This window comes from Theropithecus gelada, chromosome 6 (assembly GCF_003255815.1).
Source record: "Theropithecus gelada isolate Dixy chromosome 6, Tgel_1.0, whole genome shotgun sequence".
NCBI lineage: Eukaryota > Metazoa > Chordata > Mammalia > Primates > Cercopithecidae > Theropithecus > Theropithecus gelada.
In genome coordinates this window covers 9,051,737-9,073,292 of record NC_037673.1, presented here as the reverse complement: position 1 = coordinate 9,073,292, position 21,556 = coordinate 9,051,737, and the positions used below count along the sequence as shown (strand labels likewise).

At 39.5% G+C, this 21,556-nt stretch overlaps 1 protein-coding gene across 1 annotated transcript in view; it reads left to right on the top strand.

Moving 5' to 3' along the window:
* SEMA5A (semaphorin 5A) overlaps nucleotides 1-21,556 on the top strand; it is a 517,335-nt gene that overhangs the window by 199,742 nt on the left and 296,037 nt on the right. Inside the window, exon 4 of the mRNA XM_025388084.1 lies at nucleotides 5,956-6,055. Coding sequence (XP_025243869.1) covers nucleotides 5,956-6,055 — 100 coding nt within the window. The remainder of the gene's footprint in view (nucleotides 1-5,955; nucleotides 6,056-21,556) is intronic.

Here is a 21,556-nt window from a genome sequence, read left to right as displayed (position 1 = left end):
CGTGCTCTTCTTTTACTTGTATTGGCTTTTAAACATTCCACTCCCTTGTTTTCTATCATAGTTGTGGCTCAGATTTCATTGATAGGATGGTTTATGTAATGCGCTGAAACCAAAAGTGAAGTCCATAGAAGGGAGAAGCATGTCAACTTTAAAGTGTAATAGATACCTACCTTTGAGGTAGGATGGCTCTTTTTACCACTTCAGGAAGAGGTCAGAAAAAAGAACTTCCAGAATTCTTCCACGGAGAATATGCCCTGCACTTCTTTTCCTGTACTGCCCACAGAAAGTGCCCATGTTGAGGAGGTGAAGACCCAGCTCTTCCATTTTCAGGGCAGTACCTGGTCCTCACCCCGCTTCTGCCATATTGGAGTTGAGTGATTTAGACTGCTTAGAAACGCAAGCATTCCACACTGCTTGTATCATTCCTATGTTCTGGTTTCAGAATGTTCTTCACTTCAGTGAAGCAGATCAGCACATGGTTGTCATTTTTTTCCCTCCATACTTCCATAAAGACACTTGGGTAATAAAAATGATGAATGGTTTTTGTGTAGATCATCACCCTTATTAACATGGGCAAAAACAATGGATGTTTTATTCACAGGTTAAAGTAGTAGCTGGTTTTGAGAGACCCAGCTTCCTGTTGTATTTCATTTTTCTCTAGTCCATAGTTGGAAACTGAGTGAGTAGTGATTTTGCTTAATAGTCTATCAGTGGGAATAGAGTAACTTTCAAAGTGGAGAGGCTGTCAAGTTTTCTTTCTTCCTGTAATTTTCCAAATGTGCTGTATAGGAAACTAAATTTTATATTTGCTGAAGTTTAATAATATAGCATACTGACTAGAAGCACAAACACTAGGCTGGTTGGGTTTGTATCTTACCAGCTATTGATCTTGGTAACACTCACCCTTACTGTGCTTCAGTTTCTTCACCTATGATAAGGCAGGTGTGAGAAAGACAGGAATTAATACTTATAAAGTACATAAGATAGAACCTACTATTTACATGTTAGCTATTTTTGAGCTGTTTTGCTGATAATCATATTGTTAGCATTATTATTTTCATGATGCAGAGATGCAGATTAAATCAGTTACATAACTACATGATAAATAGAAGCAGGCTGTGATATGCAGTTGTATTTCTACATACTGTACTTGTGTGTGTTATGTATGTTGCTCTCCATGCTTTTCAAGAGTCTTTACCCACCGGTCCTGGCCCCACCTAGTTTGACTTGCATCTTAGTTTCCAATGTGGGTTTCAAGTCACCCATATAGCTTTTGAAATCCTGCTTTCTCAGCCCCTTAATTAACCGAAGTTTGAAGGTGTGAGGAATGAAACAGGTATCTGGAGCCAGCCCTGAGTGTACCTGGGAGGTTTCCTTGGTCAGTGTTTGCTAACAAATCAGATTGGTTTCTGGAGAGTTGGTGCTGCAGGTGTTAGCATGTGGAGTGGCTCTCAATCAGATTTTGGAATGACTGTCATGCCTTCCACAAGAGCTGTTCTTTATTGTTTGTTTGTTGTTGTTGTTTTTTGGCTTACAAACATCATTACCTTGGCTATCTTTAGTGTCTGGTTTTTCAAAATAGTAGCTTTTACCCTTTCTCCCTTTCTTTTTCTTTGCATTTCTTTTTTCTTTGATTTTTTTTCTTATTTTTTGGAAGGGACATGAACTTGAATCTATTTAGCTTATCTCTAGTTTATATTTGTCAAATATTTTGGAACAAATTTATTAATACTGACTTGTTCATAAAAGAAATCGTTTCTTGAAGTTGTAAGGCTGTATTATTTAAAAAAATGGAATTATACTTTTGATAAAATATTGACACACCAATCACATGGGAGCTTATGTAGCTGTAAGAGAAGGCAAATATGAATCAATGCACGTAATTTTGCAATAAAAAAATCATTGCTGGAGACCATATTTCAACAATCATGGAAAGGTTTGTGTAAAAATTGGATTATCTAGGATAGTTAATGTCAAGTATTATAAATTATCTATCCAGTATTCAGTTGAAATTTATAAATTTTGTGTTATAACTTAACTTCCATATATATATGTGTATATATATAGAGTCATATTGACTGCCATATTTAAGCTCCATTTCATCATATGGTTATTTCAGCAATATCAGAAAATAGGGATAGGAGGAAAAAGGTAAAATCACTGTTTGGGGGCAATGAGCATCTTAACGTTACTGAAAATTGTATCCCCTCAATTCACCACTTGCTGTGGACCCCCTCCTGCTCCCTCACTCTCCCCGACCTTCCTCTGGCATGTAGCTTGTGACCAATTGCCCTGAACTCTTTTAGCTCTTCTGTTTCCAAAACTGTTCATTTTCTGATTCCTTATAAAGCTGTATTGACAATGTTTTCCTGCTACTATTGAAATCTGTTATTGTGATGATGAATTGTAGTAATAGGTTTTCTGTTATTAAGATTGTTGAGCCATCCTTGTGTTTCTGGGATAAGCCCTATTCCATATGAAATATAGTGTATGTGTGTATGTGTATGTGTATGTGTATGTGTGTGTGTGTGTGTGTGTGTCTGTATGTGTGTGATTTTTTTTGATATATTGCTATATTGTACTTGGAAGTTTATTATGCATTTTATTTGGGTTTTTGAAGCTGTAATAACATGGGAGTGTAATAAAAATATATAATGTTTTTAAAAATAGGACAGGATGTACATATAGGCAGAGGGAAAGGGACTAGGTAACATTGGAGATTTCAGAGGAAAGCCTAGGTAATTTAGAGAAGCGATTAAAGAGGAAAGAAGAGATGAGAGCAACTGGTCTTTGAAAAGAGGATCGAGTGCCTTTTCTCTGATCTGTTGGGAAAGTTGGGAGGATAGTTATTGGCGCAGGCTTCTTTTTAGCTCAAGAGGTGAGTTGGTGCAGAGACTTTCTCACAAGGTTCTCATGGTATCAGTGAGATAGAAGCCAACATAATATGCAAAGTTAAGATGGCCAACCTTCTGCAGGAAAGTCAAAAAGAAGAGAATATGCAGATTACTCAACTTTGATCTGTGTTAACCATAAAAATACACAGTTCTATTGGGAAAGTTCATTAGAATTTCAAATAAGGAAACTTGAACAATATTGACAGAACCCTATGCTGTTAACTCATTTTTTCCTCTGTGCATGACTCCTTTTATTACTTCAGGGTATTTTAGGAAGTAGCATAACTGTCTTCCTGTTGTTCAGTATAGGGACCAAAACCTCACTATGTTTCTTTAGCCTGGTTCCCATTGGCCACTTTCTTCCCAGTCTTCTAACTAAAAAGAAAGATGAATGCATGGGAAATGAGTAACCTGATTTTCTTCTGTCTTTCACAGTCTTCTTTCCTCTTAGAGGCTCATCTCTTCACTCCCCTAGCAGGAAGGTCAGCCCTTGGCCCTCTGTTCTTCCCTCACATGGTTTGAAGATTGGATGTGAGCCCAGCTCTGGGGGCTGTGAGTTGTGGTGAACAGAGCCCCTGATGTTCACTCTGGAGCCTGGTCCTGGCAGTGCTCCCTGGTCATGTGTTTCCCATCTGAATGATGAACCTCCTGAACTAGAACATCTTTATGGACATTTCTAGGTCTTAGCAATGTTTAACAATGGCTGTGGGCCAACCTACCATTGGAAATTTTTCATGTGCAACATTCCCATTGTTGTACCTGAAGTTGTTATCTTTCTCTAAAGCCACCTCAAACTCCTGATACCTGTCTTTCAGTCATCACTGTTTTCTTTTTCATTTAATTTGGAAACTGTTTTGTTCTCTTTAACTTGTTTCCCTTGACTTCATCTCTAATCAGTGATCCCACATCTCCTTTATTCATTTTTAAAGCCAATACCTAAATTGTAAGCCCCTACCTAATTGTACGGTTTTTAGGTTTTTAAAAAATATACTACTTTTCCTTCCATTCTCTACTATTTGCAGACCATCCTTTCTGTCAAGGGCTCATTGATATTCCAAAGGCATCTGCTACAGTGGGTCAAGTGTTTTCCTGAAAACTTTTCAAAGTGTTGCTGTCATATATTAAATGAAGTCCAAACCTTTTAAAGTGAAAGTGAATTTTTCTACAGTTTGTATTTAAATAAACCTTTCAGTTTCCTGTCCTAGTAGTTTCGTAAGTTGCTATTGCTTTTTCTTTTCTACTTTCTCTTTTTCCTATTTCCTTTCCTTTTTTATTATTTCTCTCTTGAATTCACTTACTTGTTCTTACTTCATTTCACACATTTATTATTTCCTATCACATTCAAGGTGCTGTTTTGTGTGCTGCATGCACTGCAGGGAGCAATGCAGATGCAAGAGCCATTGGGTTCTCTCTTGCCCAGGAATGGAGACACTGATGGAGTGAAAATGAGTTATACCAGTTATGGCCACAGGGAGCACCATGGACTCCCATGTTTCTGTCTTGCTTTGCCCCTCTAGGACATCTTTCCTGTCACTCTCTGGTCAAATCTTTCCTTTTGTTTTACCCCAGCTCTCAATCATCTCTTCTTTTCATATAAGAATAATTCCTGTAACCCCACAAGCCCCTATAAACACTTGCATTGATAGACATGCTGTTTAAGGATACTAGTGCTGTTTCTTTAACTGAATTATAAAGTCCTGGAAGGATTGTTTATTAATAACTTTTCATAGTTCCATTGCCTTGTACATACCTTGCTCTTTGTATTTTGTTTTAATTGATTTGCCTATAAAATGTAGAAATTTATATAAAAATCCTTAAAAACTCGAGATATCATACACATTACAAATCCCTCTCTATATGACTCCCCCCTGGTTTCCTTTAAGAAGATAAACTTTACATGATATCACTTCCCCCCAATAACTATTAGTAGAGAAAAGACATGTTTATTATACAGGACTGTTCTTGAAAAAATAGTCCCTCTCATTCACATCAACAAAACTATTTCTACAGGATATGATATGGAATGGGGGGCATATTTCCATATGCCCCATTAAAAACATAACACTGACATGTTTACCATCAGTGTTTGTTGAAGGAGATTCTTTCCTGTGTTACACACTTTTTCCTCAAACCAACATCTTCATGGATTTGACAGTTGTTATGTGCCTGGTTAGTCAGGGTGGTGTTATTCAAAATACTAAATCCCAGAAAAAAAGACAATCAGATGACATGGTTAATTGCCAATGATAATGACAAGGTATCCCATGATTGGTGGGCAACTCATTGAATATTTTTTAGTGTTAAAAATGAGCTAATGAAAGCTGCAAAAATGGCTCATTAAAGCAGCATCCTATCTCTCTTCAAATACTGTCATTTTATAATTATCGGACTCTGGGCTGGAGGCTGTCTAATAGGAGTTAACCGTGCTTGTGAAAATCTGTCTCTATAGTGTGGCTATTTCCTGATTTCCCTCAGGAAAAAAAAAAATGCAAATGAAGCCTAAAAGTAACTGTGGATTTCTCATCTAGAAAGGTCTGAATGTGTTTAACAAGTCTAATCATGGGACCAAAATAGAAACCCAAAGGACAGAGAAATGGAACATCTAATGTGAAAGAAGGCAAATGGTGCTTGTGTGCTTGGTCCTTGCTCCTAAGGAGGCTTTTGTAATATTTAAAAATCTGCAGCTCTGTTGAGTCAAGTTGCACAGGAAATGGTCTTGTGTGCATTCAGTATTCCTCTGATGAATCATGTGAATGCTGTGTTAGTTTCTGCCCAGCCCAAAGCCAAAAGGAAAATGCGCATCTGGCTTGTAAATCACAACCAAGCATTGATGCCTCGCTTGCTCTTTACTGGGTGATTGCCCTCTGTGCTTTACAAGTTCCTAGTACGGCTTATGGGGCATCCTGAGGGAAGCCTCCAGTGGCCTCTGAAGGATGGCATAGAGGGACCGCCGAATCCTCTCTGAAAGGTAACGTCTGCTACCTGCTGTGCACTCTCTGTGGTCCCCAGAGGAAAAATAATTCATTTTTATCTTTTTATTTATTTATTTTTTTCTATTTAGAAATTGGCCCCTGGTTACGGGAGTTCAGAGCGAAGAATGCTGTGGATTTCTCGCAGTTAACCTTTGACCCAGGACAGAAAGAACTTGTTGTAGGAGCAAGGTGAGAGATACTGTATTTTGCCACCGCAGGTATTTTTGGACTTCATTTTACGTCTGTGCAGTTACGTGTGACCTTCCCTGACAAAACTGAAGAGTGCTGAATAATATTATTCCTTATAAGAATGAAATACAGTATGAGTGTCGTAAAATATACTACTGCTAATAAGATGTTGATGGCTGCCCTTTAGAGCAAGCATTGACTGGGCCCTCACCCTGTGCCAGTAACTGTTCTAACACAAATGAACTCATTTGTTCCTCCATTCAAACCTAAGAGGTAGGTACTATCAACATTGCTGTTCTAGAGATGAGGAAACTGAGGAAGAAAGTAGATAAATAAGTTGTCCAGGGGCATATGCCTAAGAAAAGATGGACCTGAGTTGCAAACCCAGGCAGTTTGACTCCCGAAAACATGTTCCTGACTTCCCACTATATTCTTCAATAGGATTCTAGAGATCCAGAGATCTTGATGTGTACTCCAAGGCCCACCACCACCTTTCTTTGTCACTTTGATTAGGCCACATACCAGTAAATTGAGATTCAATGAAGTTATTTTTATCTTTGTCTCTTAAGGGTGTGCGTGTTCCTGTATCTACTCGACATCTGTATCCCAGTTTGACGATGAGGCCGCCGGCACACAAAACAAATTTGAGTTCTTTCCCCTGTTTTCACTATCACTTCCTTAGAAAACCTGCATAATCCTTGCATTCAAATTACGTATTTGGGGATTATATAGCCATCTTTTAGGAAAATTGATATTATTAAAGTTGAATAAAGGGTCCATTTGTAGAATTGGGTTCTTCTGGCATCTAAGGATGACACATTGGGCAGTGGAGAGTTCATTATATTTTTCATCCAAATGTACCAGAGTATAAAGCATACCTGTCATAGCTACAGAGGTTTTGCAGTCTCTCTATAAACCCGAGTGCAGCTAAATCTAGCTTATACTCTGGGTACTCTAGATAAACATTGAACAGTTCCTAGGATCATTGCTTTTGCTCTCAGATCTTGAGGTGTCCTTGTACATCCACTCAACACTTGAAGTGATGAATGGTTGTAATTTTACATGAGCAGGAAGAAGTTGGCGTAGTTTATTGCACCTAGCAAGTTACCTTCACCTCTTCTGACGTTTGTGAGGTACGGTGAATATGGATTGGACAAGGCTACTTGGTGTTCTCTTCCTAGTCCAGTAGCAATACTGGGGGATTTCTGATGCTCACTTCCATCAAATTTCATCACTTGGAGTTCGGCCTGTGTTTTGCAGTGGTGGTAAATCAGTCTCCTGGCCTTCAGAGGTTATCCTCCTTCTGCATACCACAGCCAACATCATCTTTTAAAAATGCCCACCTTCAGTAGCTCCCATTGGATCCGTGCTGTCTCCCTGGTGAGGTACGCCAGCCCTTCTGCCTTGCATTCCCACCTCCCTTCCAGACTTGCCTGTTTTCATTCTCACATGGTCCAGACATGTGGAATTACTTATTCTGCCTACAGTTATGGAATATGCTTTCTTACTTCTGGGCTTTTTCCCTTCTGACCTCTTTCTCATTTCCTGGAATACTGGCTACCACCCACCCCCACTCCAAATTATCTGCTTGGTAAACTCCCACTGTAGTAAGAACCTGACCGAAGGGTTCACCATCAGTCCTGAGCTGCCACATTCTCTGTCCTGTATGGCCCTAGTAACATACCTGACATCTACTTTTTTTTTCCTTTTAACTGCACTTATTGTAGGATATTGCATTATTTCTTGACAAGTCACCCTTATCAGATGGCGACTTACCAGAAGGCAAGGGAAGTGCCTGTCTTTTCTTTATTTCTCCAGAATATAGCCCAGATTTTTCCTGCTCTTAGAAGCTCAAAGATACCTGTTGATTCAACACATTTGTTTCCAGAGTTGAATTTGTAAGTGTTCCCCTCTGCATCTGGGTGAACACTTAGGGAAAAGGGGATTGGGATTATAACAGCTTATCCCAGATACCTACATTTGGCAAGAGTGTGAGCCAGTGGCAGGCTGTATACACCAAAGCTCACCCTGAGGGAAAATGAGCTTTCACTCTGAGCCAAGGGAACAGACCCTTTACCAGGGGAGCAGGTACATGTGTGACCCCAACTAGAGTTTTGAGTCTTGCATCCCTCATTCATCTCTAAAGAACTTGGGAAAAGGTTTTTCTATGACTTTGACTCAGGAGATTCTCTGTTGTCTCTGGAGGTCCTGGGTGCTGTGTGAACAAACCAGCACATCATTCTGCAAGTGGTTGGCTTTTGGTCAGTGACTCAAGATTTTCCTAAGGGATGTGAGAAGCCACAGAGCACATTAGGGTATTGTGAAGAGATGTCTTATGCTCCTGTTCTGGCTGTAGATAGCAGCTGGGAATTATTTTCAAGGGGTACCTGTCCCAGGAGGTCTCCATACCAGAGTCCCTGGAGTTCTCGATTCCAGTGTCAGTGGGGTGTCTCTCTCTCAGTATCCCTAGAGGTCTCTGTCCAGTATCTCTGATGGTTTCCATCTCAGCATCCCTGGAAGTCTCTATCTCAGTGTCTTCCAGTTTCCCTGGAGCCTCCACCCCAATGTCCCTGGCGTCTCCATCCCAATGTCTCTGGAGTGTCCATCCCAGTGTCCCTAGAGTCTCCATCCCAATATGTCTTGTGGCTTCCATCCCAGGGCCCCTGGAATCTGCATCCCAATATCCCTGGAGTCCTCATCCCAGCATTCCTGGAGGTCTTCATCCATTGCATATCAACATGGTCTGCTGGGAAGGATTGGATGGGCCACTGAGTCAACCTAGCGTGCTGTATGGCATGGTGGGCATGAATACATAGGATTGCCAGACTTAGCAAATAAAAATCCACGATGCCCAGTTAAATTTGAATTCCAAATAACAACCTTTTATATATATATATATATATATATATATATATATATATATATATCTTTGTCTTTTGTTGTTTTTTTTGAGATGGAGTCTCGCTGTGTCGCCCAGGCTGGAGTGCAGTGGCGCGATCTCGGCTCACTGCAAGTCCGCCTCCCGGGTTCACGCCATTCTCCCGCCTCAGCCTCCGAGTAGCATAAGTATGTTCCAAACGTTGGGTGACCCCAGGAGCATGGGCTGTAGTTTTCTATTCTAGAGAAGTGTGTGATACATTATAGACATTTGATAAATAAATAACAGAAAAAAAGAGGCTGGCCCTTACCTAAGTGACTCTAAGCCAGTTTTAAAGCCTAATTTTCTCATCTGTAAGGATGATGTAACAATTTCTACCCCTTTCAGCTGTTGGGGACATGAGCTAAAATAACCCACAAAAAGTTATTGTCCCCTTAACAGGCAAAGTGGTGAGCACACAGCCCTAGGGAAACTCTGAGGGCCTTCATGGGTTTCACATACGTGTGCATATGCCTTTCAGGCAGACACTACCTGAGGAAGAGAATAGGAATTTCACCTGGGAAATTTCATGGGATTAGGCTCAGAAAGTTTGAGAGGGAGTATGGGTCAGATATAAAACTTTAAAAATAACCCAGCCCTCAGATTCCTGTTTGGCAAAACTCGACTTAGCAAGAGTAAGTTTAGATAACAGGTGTATGTTTCAGAAATCAGTAATGGTTTAAAAATATGAGTTGTGAAAAAATATAATGATACTCAATTTTTTTTCTCATAGCACTAGGCATTGTGGAGCCATTTATTGGATGGTTTCACTTTATACTAGTGATACTTTATGTTCCTGAAATTGCATTCAATTAAAGATTCTTTGTACTCTTTGATAAAGGAAGTTCATTGTGCTGCAAAAGAGAAGCCTTTCTTTAGGCAATTTGTGGTTATGGAGCATCAGAAGGTACTTGGATCTGAATTCAGGGAATTTCTGGAAGAAGTCATACATTTTCATTTCCAAGATGCACATGAACTTTCATATTATCTTAAATGCATCAACAGTCATATCTTGTTTTACCCCTGTCTTTTAAAAGTTAATAATATTTGTGTTTTCAATGATGAAAATTAGGCATCTTCATTTAGAAAATGTAGAATACACTGTAAAGCATAAAGAGAAAAACCATTTCAGAGATAATCACAGTGAAGCTTTTCAGTTATTTCCTTACATTATTTGATTTCTATGTGTTCCTCCTCTTGGGATAATATTTGTTGAGTGATTGCATACTTCTTCGTCACAAATCCTACTAAGATCAGTTTCTCGGTATAAAAAAATTCAAAATGAAAGAATATAGTATGACTGTTTTTTGTATAGAAGATTAGAAAAGGAATGGCAGTGACAACACTCCACACACTTGAGGCAAGTGTAAGTTTCACGGCAGATTGAATTGTTGCAACAGATGCAAGGGAGGGTGATTACATTTTTATTTCCCAAATGAATTAGTTTGTCTTGAGTGTTTCAGGTTCATTCTAAGGGTGGCAAGTGATTCCATCCTGAATCACTCTGATATGTATTCTGTGCTGAATCCAAGTATTATTCCAAATGGCAAGTAACTCGGTTGACACATAAGGCAGTGTTTGACTGCTGTTGGGCATTTACAAATTGGCCATATTTTTATAATGCATAAAGCCCTACAGTGCTAATGAAAAAGAGTTTATTATCAAAGCATCTGTAGCATGAATCGTTCCCACTGAACCGTGGGGGAAGATGTGGAGTCACTCTTTCTGGCTATGTAGGTACTTTTATTAAAAAATGTGATTTTTCTAAATGAAAACATTTTTTTTAACATCTATCTCAGTTTCTAAAATGTGAATTTTCTTCAGCCTTTTAAATGTGTTTCTTGGTCTTTAAGTTATTTTCGTCCGATTACTCAATTCTGATTCTCTTACTTTTCTCCAAAAAGCTTGAGTGTAATATAAATATAAATCAAGGGGTACAGTCTTACAAACTATGGTATTTTAGTAAGGAAGTTCATCTGTAAGCTCTCAAACAAATACCTGTGAGTCCACATGGCCTAAACATCTGCCATGGGTAAGGTGGTGGGATTGAGGCCACACACCCAATACTTGGATCGGGTAATGATCATAATTCATAGCAGATACAATGATTTATGTCCTTGGAAATGTTTGATTTTAATTCTATACAAAACAACATCACAAAAGGAGAACATTAAGTCACCAAGGGAACAAAAGGCACTAGGGATGCATGAGTCTCCTTGCACACCTGGCCTGATGTACCAGCCCATAACTGTATGCCTTGCACACCTGAGCTAATGTGAGTACCAGCCCGTAGCTGCACACCTTGCACACCTGAGCCAATGTGAGTACCAGTCCATAACTGTACGCCTTGCACACCTGACCCAGTGTGAGTACCAACCCATAGCTGCACACGTTGCACACCTGACCCAATGTGAGTGCCAGCCCAAAGCTGCATGCCTCATATACCTGACGTAATGTGAGTACCAGCCCATAGCTGCATACATTGCACACCTGACTCAATGTGAGTTAACAGCCCACCACTGCACACGTTGCACACCTGACCCAATGTGAGCACCAGCCCATAGTTGCATGCCTTGCACGCCTGACCCAATATACCAGCCCATAGCGGCATGCCTTGTGCACCTGGCCCAGTGTGAGTACCAACCCATAGCTGCATGCCTTGTGCACCTGGCCCAATGTGAGTACCAGCCTATAGCTGCATGCCTTGTGCACCTGGCCCAATGTGAGTACCAATCCATAGCTGCATGCCTTGTGCACCTGGCCCAATGTGAGCACCAGCCTATAGCTGCATGCCTCACACACCTGGCCCAGTGTGAGTACCAATCCATAGCTGCATGCCTTGTGCACCTGGCCCAATGTGAGTACCAGCCTATAGCTGCATGCCTTGCACATCTGACATGATGTAAGTACCGGTCCATACTGCACACGTTGCACACCTGACCCAGTGTGAGTAGCAGCTCACAGTTGTCTGAATACCTTGCACTAAACCCCTTGACTTACCATTACAGTAATTCTAGATATCAGCAGATATGTCTGTGTAAGTGTATGTACAACAAATAGTACGGATTTCTGATCACTTTAGTTTATTATTTTGAACCATTTGTTTGGCTAATGGTTTGGATTTACAGAACTAAAGATAAAATAGGAAAGATTAACTTGCTGTTTTTATGCTTGGGCTGAATTTGCTTTAAGTATTCAGAGCCCTTAAATGATAAACTTAGGTGCATTGAAATTTTAACAAGTTTATTTGAACATTTAGAGATTCAGGAATCAAGTATCACCAGACTTCCAGCAGCTCTCCACTTGTGGGTGGGGGTGGCAAGGGAGGAAACTTTTGTAATGTTCTTCCCAGAAGCAAGACAAAGAAAACGCCTCTTGTTGGTGGAAACTCCCTAGTTAGAGGTTAGTTGGTGGTTTCTAATTGGTTAAATCTCAAGTTAGACTTTAGTTAGGGTTTCGTTTCTGACTGGTTAAGCTTAAGTTTCCTTTTACTATTTACATTGAGTTGAATTTTGGTTTGTTTACATAGGAACTCAAGAAGTGAAGACTTCTCAGTCTAATGGCCTCCCGATTATTTTAGCATAGCATATATTCTTATAAGATCACATAAAATAAATGGTAGGTTTCTATTTAATGAGTTTCTTTTTTAAAAAATGACTTTATCTCTGGTTCTAAACAAGGGGGATTACGTTTAAATTCACATAAAATTTGTTTTAAACAACTGGCCAATATCGTTATTTTTTGGTGATTATAATTCTTGTTTTTGCTTGAAAATTTTACCTGGGAATTACTCTGTTGGAGGCAATATATAATTAACAGGGAAACTGAAGATGTTTATCAGATCAGTGATTCTGCTTCCAGTAGCCACACTTATTCGTCTTTTCCAAAGGATATATTTTAGTCAAGTTTACACAATTAAAGGAAATACATGCTGAGTGGTATGAAATCAGAGATTAGCAGGGAATGCAAAAAGGAGTAGAGTCCCATTGTGGAAAGAGATCCGAGGTAATGCTGATTTTCACGTTGTGTTTACATTAATTATGACTTAGGACAAGCAGCTGGTGATGGAAAAGGAACGGTGCTTTTCATTGCAGTCTTTTTTATCCTCTTCCAATCAAATTATGAACCTCCACTTTAGGGTTTAAAGGTTTCCGCTTCTCTGTCCCTTACCTTCTCAGGGCTGGCCCCTATGCACAGGTATGTCCTTTAAGATTCTCTGGGCTTCTCTCTTTCTTCTACCTGTTTTCCCCTTTCTTCTAATTGGCTTATTTGATTAGTTATCCAATATATGTTAAAAAGTCTCCTTGTTGTCTGCTGGCTTTGTTACCTTTTGTCCAATATTTGCCAAACATTAGTGTTCTTAAGTATTAGCTAGGACATTTGTTCAAAATTAGGATGCCCCTCCCAGCTCTGCTGATTTAGGTGGCTCAGGGTGTGTGCTTTTAACAAACTGGTGGCCGACTGACATGCCTGGGAAAGATTTCTAACCATTCTGTTCCTTCTGCTATTGTGAAAAGAACAAAAACAAAAACTAAAACAAAATAAACGAATCTGTATTTTTTTCCCTGCTTGAGTTGGGAGAATATCGGCCTGGTACAACAGTTACCTATTTAGTTATAAATAACTAAGAACATACAGTTGGTCTTCCCTGGGTTCTGCATCTGCAGATTTAACCAACCACAAGCCTAAAATATTTGGAAAAATGAAAAACAAACAATACAACAATGAAAATCATACCAATAAAAACAATATGGTATAACAACTATTTACATGTATTACGTGTTAGATATTATAAGTAATCTAGAGATGATTTAAAGTATATGGGAAGATGTGCGTAGGTTATAGGTAAATACCAATCCATTTTATATCAGGGACTTGAGCATCCATGGATTTTGGCACTCGAGGTTGTCTTGGAGCCAATGCTCTGGGGATACCAAGAGACAGCTGGAAATAAATAAATGTACAAAGGCTTCCTATTTCCCAGATCCCATGAACAAACCAACAAAGGGCTTTGATAATAATTGAATAACTTATTTGCATGTGCATGTGCTACAGACTAAGTAGTGAGAGCTTTTCTCCTACCCAGGTCCACACAGAGTTCATCCAAATGTATTAGTTCATGTAGTTATTCTTTCAAGATTCTGTGTTCATCAAATATTTATTGAACCTACTTTATGCCAGGAAGCATCTTAGGCATTAGAGAAACAAAGATGAAGCATCTTCTCTACCTGATGAGGACTTTCTAGTCCAGCACAAAGGTTGGCAAGCTGGGGCCGCAGAGTTGCCTCCTGTTTTCATAAATATGCTTTTATTGGCACACAGCCACACCCACTCATTCACACATCTTCCGTGGCTGCTTTTGACCTAAAACTGCAGAGATGAGTAGTTGGGACATAGACCACAAAAGCAAAATATCTGCTCTCTGGCCCCATAACCAAAAGTATGCTGATCCTGGCCTAGTGGGTGAGACAGGGGCACAAGCAATTCAATTCTCCAAGGGAAGTCTGAGTAAAGGGTCCTGAAAACAGCAAGAGTAAAGGGATATGATGGTACATGGATCTGAAGAGGCTGCATTGAGAAGGTGCTCCTCCAACTGGGCCTGAGTGATACGTGAGGAATCTGGCAGGGAAGACAGAGAATCACATGGGAAAAGTCAGAGATTCTGATGAGGCTGAAAAGTGCTTGGCTCCGTGGCACCTGTTGGTGACAGAGAGGGGGAAGTAATTATAGGTGAAGCCCTGAGCATTAGTTGGGGTCAGATTATAAAGAAATTTAGACTTGGTCCTCTAGGCTCACTGCAACCTCTGCCTCCTGGGTTCAAGCAATTCTCCTGCCTCAGCCTCCCGAGTAGCTAGGATTGCAGGTGCCCACCACCATATCCGGCTAATTGTATTTTTAGTGTTGACAGGGTTTTACTATGTTGGCCAGGCGGGTCTCAAATTCCTGACCTCAAGTGATCCACCCACCTTGGCCTCTCAAAGTGCTGGGATTACAGGTGTAAGTCACTGTGCCCGGTCAGAATCTTTGATTTAATCAAGCTCCCATTGCTCTGCTGGCTTGGTAAATTTGAGAACCTCTGCTAAAGTCATTGAGAAGCCCAGGAGATTTCTACGTTTATGTATTCAAATAATCATATTTGCATTAGGAAGATACGTCCACTATATTGTGTGCAGGACATGCTAAACTTGCAGAATTTGGAGCGAGGCATGGCGGTTGAGGGTTGTGGATCAGGTGAGCGTACGGGGTGCTTAAACTTAGGCGGTGATGATGGAATTGGAGATGAGAAGCCAGATTTGAGACATGTTTAAGTGCTGGGTTTAACAGCAATTGATGGCCAACAGAATGGGTTGGCTGGTGGCAAGGATCAAACCATTCAGTGAGTTTTGGAAGTGTGACTGGGATACAGCATATGGGAGAATGAGCTGTAATTCTTTGATTATTAGAAGATACATGAGAAAAAAAATCTCAGATTTGTATGAATACTGAAGATAACATAGAAAATTAATTGTATGTGGACATAATTTAAAGCATGAATAGTCCTAGGAAATCACAGGTTAAAGGAACCATAGAAATACTCAGTTGGCATTTTTTTTTTCAAATGAAAACTTATCTCTGTTAACTGAAAAATGGAAAAGAACAAATCATATACCCAGTGGACCCACAAAGACAAAAGTAGAGAGTTAAATTTAGAGCAATAAATCGTCACTGTAATCCTCACAGCACTTAGAGATTTGCAAGTAATAATTAAAGCATAATAAAATGTAAACTATTAGTGTAATTATTAACAATATTGATTAATAACTTTTACCCTAAATATATTTGTGGGAAAATATTTTTCTGATTTTATATCTCTGAGATTTGCTGGCAGCATTGTTCTAGTTATTGCATGCCATTAAAATGTATCTTTGTTATTTCATTCTACTTGCTAAATAATAAGAGGCTATCCATCTATTTTTGCACCTTTTAATCTTGGTATTTAAATATATAACAATGCTATTAAAATGGTTTGATCTCGGTTTTAATGTGTTCTTTGAAATTTATTTCTAATAACCAAGACTTTTAGGGAGCTTGAAATGGTCTTTCTGGGATAGGGAATGAAATAAGTTAATATGGTTCTGGGAGAATGGGTACCGGACACACGTAACAGCATTAACAGCAACAAAAATTAAATTACAGTTATCTTGAACTTTGTATAGCCTGAAGAATACATATTTACTGTTTTTGAGGAGGGTAGAGAAAATTCTGATTGAGGAGATAGCTAATCACATGACCATATTATAAATTTGTCACCATATTTTAAAATATTTTAGAAAAAAATTCACAAAAGAATTAAAAACTATAATTTAAATGTGATCTCACTATTTAAATATAATGTTATACTGTTTGGAAAGGCTTTGTAATTTTGACATTTAATTATCTTCTGAGAAACCCATGAAAAAACTACATGAAGCAGACATTTTTTTAGGATAGTTATGACCACAAAATTAAAAGGCTCCTAGAATTTGCTTATAGTTGACCAGCATAATGGAAAGTCTTGGAAATCACAATTATAGATAGGTTGGTGAATTGGTGAATTATATGAGTTGGTTGCATTATTAAATTAAATCATTATATTCTTTAAAGTTACTGATATGATCACAATGTTAAATATTTACATTTAGATAATCAAACTAATTTTACAACAACATTTTATGTTTTAAAGGATATAGTTACTATTTTTCCTTAGTTTACTGATTGATTGATTGATTGATTGAGACAGGGTCTCGCTCTGTAGCCCAGGCTGGAGTACAGTGGCAGGATCTCTGCTCAGTGCAACCTCTGCCTGGCATGTTCAGGGATTCTAGTGCCTCAGCCTCTCGAGTAGATGGGATTACAGTTGTGCACCACTATGCCTGGCTAATTTTTCTGTATATTTAGTAGGGGTGGGTTCTCGCCATGTTGGCCAGGCTAGTCTCGAACTACCGACCTCAGGTGATCTACCTGCTTCGTCCTCCCTCATGCCTGTAATCCCAGCACTTTGGGAGGCCCAGGCGGGTGGATCACCTGAGGTCAGGAGTTCGAGACTAGCCTGGCCAACACAGTGAAAACCCATCTCTACTAAAAATACAAAAAAAAAAAAAAAAAAAAAAATTAGCTGGGCATGGTGGCACGGACCTGTAATCTCCGCTACTCTGAGACTGAGGCACAAGAATTGCTGAATGCCTACAACGGAGGTTGCAGTGAGCTGAGATCCTGCCACTGCCCTCCAGCCTGGGCAACAGAGTGAGACTCCATCTCAAACATAATTTGTTATCTTCAAAAGTCTACCAGTGCAATTGAAAATGTGGGTATCATGTAGGATGTCACTGTACTTGAAAAGTTCTATGCCAGTTAGATGTTGACAGCAGTGAGGATGGAAGGAAACTGGCAGTGAGGAAAGTATTGTGGGCTGGAAGCTGGTGCAGGGACAGGAGAGACTAGTCAGCTCTCAGACTCCCCCAGCTGGCTCATGGGCAGTGTATGTTTTGTCTCCAGATTGTCTCATGATTGGCCTTGGTCTAAACTTTTATTAGACGACAGCAAATGTTTCTGTCAACACTGTTAAAACGTCTTTATACATTTACTTGGCTTCTGCCTTCATTTGCTCTAGTACAAAATACAAATCTACCTTCCTTAATTCTTCTTTTCTCAGTTATAAGCAAGCCTCTAACTCACATGTTCAATAGGAACTTGTGATTTTTTTCTTCGATTTTATAGTCGTATTCATCAGAGACCAGTTGAGTTATTCTAAGAGAATGTCATTTTAAAACACCTGTGTCTTTCATAATTTATGGAGGTCAAAGTTAAGTTTTATAGTGTCTCTAGATGAAATGAGTCATTTAGTTAATATGCTCATGATGGCTCAACCTTTTCTTTAATGCTGGCTGCATTTTATTACTTTACATGAAGACACAAATGAACTTTATCTATTAAGGTCCCCACTGCTCCGTCCGAGAATATATTGTTGTGCTTAGTGATTTGTTTCTAATAGGCCACTAGGGGAAGTGATGGGACCCAGGAATGAGTTATTCAATCCTAGAGTCAGTAAGAAAGAAACTTTGGTGAAGACGTAGAAAACCCATTCAGGTGTCTAGTGGGGAAACGAAGAATGGGCTTTAATATGGTGATTTTTGCATCTGCCAAATTTAATAGCTTTGTGATTTGAATTATTCAGCTCATTGGATCTATGTACTCCTCATATATTATTACTCCTAAAAGGAATCTGGTTTATTGCACGTGAATGTGCAATGTCAAATTTTATTCCATGGCATTTGAAAAAAAAAAAAAAAAGTAGATCCATACCAAGGGAAGAAAAACTCATATTTTTATTTACTATAGCCACAAAACTGAACTGTTACACTTTGGCAAACTCTTGCTTTTCACTTTGGTAATGACAGGAGAAAAATAGAAGTATAGAATCATTCCCCCAAGCTATACAACTAATACATTCAAAGAATCTCATCTCTTAACTTCTTGCACCACTGCCTTTTTCCCTGAAGAATGGCAATAGTCCTTATTACTACCTATTTACATCTGGGGTGTTATGAAGATTAATGAGATCACTTAAATGCTTTGGTTTGCTCAGAGCATTGCCCTATTAGGGAGACTGACCCTACGTGCAACATTTGGTTAGCATTTACAGTTGGCCAGGAGCCAGAAGCATTACTTCTTCATGTTGGAAAGGCTGGTGGCTTTTCTCGTGAACCTCACACATATTGTTTTCCCTCCTCTGTGCTCGCACAATTGCAAGATAAAGTGATTGCCTCTTGTGTAATACCCTGGAGGACAGCCACTTGCAGGCTTCCATAGATCTTACTTTAGTTTGTGAGTAGCCCAACACCAGGGAATGTCAATTTTTTATCCCCTTTAGAAGGTTTTCTTTCTTTTTGTAACCTTTAACTTTGTAGGTCATTGACCTAAACTGTGATGAATCAAGCTGTCTTGAGAGATTTCAAGTCCCTCATGTTGCCAGCTGGCTTGGAATTTTTCCTACGACAAAAATGCATTTGGAGTTGTACGTGGGGCCAAATAGTTCGAGGAAAGAGATTTGAGAATAGCAGAATCCACACTGTGTTTTGTCAGATTCTACTTCTTGGGATGTGATTAGGGAATTCTACAGCTGTTTTACTTATGCTTCATCTTTTAAAATATTGTTTAAAATAGCTGAAAATTGTAATAAGGTGAATACTAAATTGTTTGTGTAGCGAGGCATTTGACTACTTAGGTTTTACATGGACCATAGTCATTTATTAAACTAATATTTAGGCCGGGCGCGGTGGCTCACGCCTGTGATCCCAGCACTTTGGAAGGCTAAGGCGGGAGGATCACTTGAGGTCAGGAGTTAAAGACCAGCCTGGCCAACATGGTGAAACCCTATCTCTACTAGAAATACAAAAATTAGGCCTGGTAGCACATCCGTATAATCCCAGCCACTGGGGAGGCTGAGGCAGGAGAATTGCTTGAACCTGGGAGGCGGAGGTTGCAGTGAGCTGAGATCACACCATTGTACGCTAGCCTGGGCGAAGAAGCGAGACTCCATCTCAGAAATAAAAAAAAAAAAAAATTAAAAGCACCTACCAACTCTGTGCCTTAAAAATCAAACAAATAAAAAGCAACAAAAATATAACCAATCAACTGGCATGAATATACACATTAAATAGATGTTGATCTGTATAAGACGATAAATAGTTCTGACAGGTGGAGTGTTACAATTTTTAAGAAAGCTTCATCAGCTGATTTTATTATTCACAAATACATAAGTACTTATTACATAAATTTATACTATTAAAGAATTATTGTATCTATTTTATATGTTGAGGTTTCTTTTAAGATTATTTTGAAATAAGTTACTCAGTTGTGAAAAATAACACATGAAAAACACTTCTCAGGAAATGATTTAAATTTGCCATAATAAAAAGATTTTTGTTAGATGGCCATTTATTCATAGAACTTAGGCATTGTGTGTGTGTGTGTGTGTGTGTATATATATATATTTATTTTTTTTTTTGAGACGGAGTCTCGCTCTGTCACCCAGGCTGGAGTGCAGTGGCGCGATCTCGGCTCACTGCAAGCTCCGCCTCCCGGGTTCACGCCATTCTCCTGTCTCAGCCTCCTGAATAGCTGGCACCACAGGCACCTGCCACCACGTCCGCCTAATTGTTTGTATTTTTAGTAGAGATGGGGTTTCACCGTGTTAGCCAGGATGGTCTCGATCTCCTGACCTCGTGATCCGCCGGCCTCGGTCTCCCAAAGTGCTGGGATTACAGGCCTGAGCCACCACGCCCGGCCAGCATTGTGTTTATCTAAACATGGTCATAGTCTTTTGGGAATTTGTTGTATTTAAATACATTGAGATAATTGTATAGTTTATCTCTTTCATTTCATAAGTTAAGAAATAGGGCTATTTTTAGAATTAGGTACGGGCGGGAGTTATTCAGGCAAAATAAAAAGAGAGAAAAGAGGTGCTATTTAAACAGCCAGACCCGTAGGCTCAAACTGTTGTCCTCATGGGGAGACATACATCACAGCCAGATCACAGTCCCAGAGGTGAAAATTGATGGCCTAGGATCAAATTTGTTATTAGCAGAACTAAGACTTGAATTTTCTTAAAATGGTTTGTAAATGGTCCTGTAAATGACCAGTGAAGATGTGAAATACTCATAGCATAAGAGCTGTTGCTGTGTTTGCTTCTGTGGGTGTGCATGTTTGGTGCAGGTGAAATTAGGAAGGGGACACTGAATGACTAATAGGTGAGGCCACGAGGCGTAATGGGACAAGGGACATTAAGACGGGAGGCTTGTTTCTAATCCCAGGACTTTCTCTGAAGCCTTACACTATTGGACAAATCTCACTGCACCTCTTAATTTATAGAAGTTTCCTCATCTATAAATCGAGGGGTATATACTCTTTCGTGACAGCTTAGTTCTCGAGTTCTTAGACTCTATATTATTAGATTAAAAATATGAGAAAGGGGTAAAATAATCACCAATTTTTATCTTGCAACCCAGAAAATACTAGAAAAAGAGAAGTTCAAATCCTCTGGTGCTTTCCTTCCTGGGGCATCGGATGTGGTGATGGTGATGGTGGTGGTGATGGTATTTCATAGTAACTGTGCTATTTTTCCTAGTAAGCGTGCCCCTCCATCCTCTCTGCCCCTTCCTTTCACCTATTGAATACCTCTGCCATATTGATTTGTTATTGCTTGTGAGATAATCGGAAGGGCACCATAGCTCTCTGGTATTTGGAAGGAGAAGAGGTAGATGGTTGAACTCCTCTAGCAATGTTTCTGGACAGGCAGGGTACCTTACAACCCATTGGAAGTTGAGAAGCAGAAAAATAATGATCAGAAGAGTTATCTTTGCTTATGGAGATGTGGACTGAGAATGTGGCATATTTTTTATTATAAGCCATTATCTTCTTCTGTGGAAAACACCTGAAAACTGGAAGCTGGTGTTGCATACGGCAATCTCTGTGTCTCCTCCACTGCCCTCCCCAAGTAGACAGAGAGCTCTTCGCTTGATCTGCACAGAGCTCTACAGAGCACTGCAGACTCTGCTATCATCTTT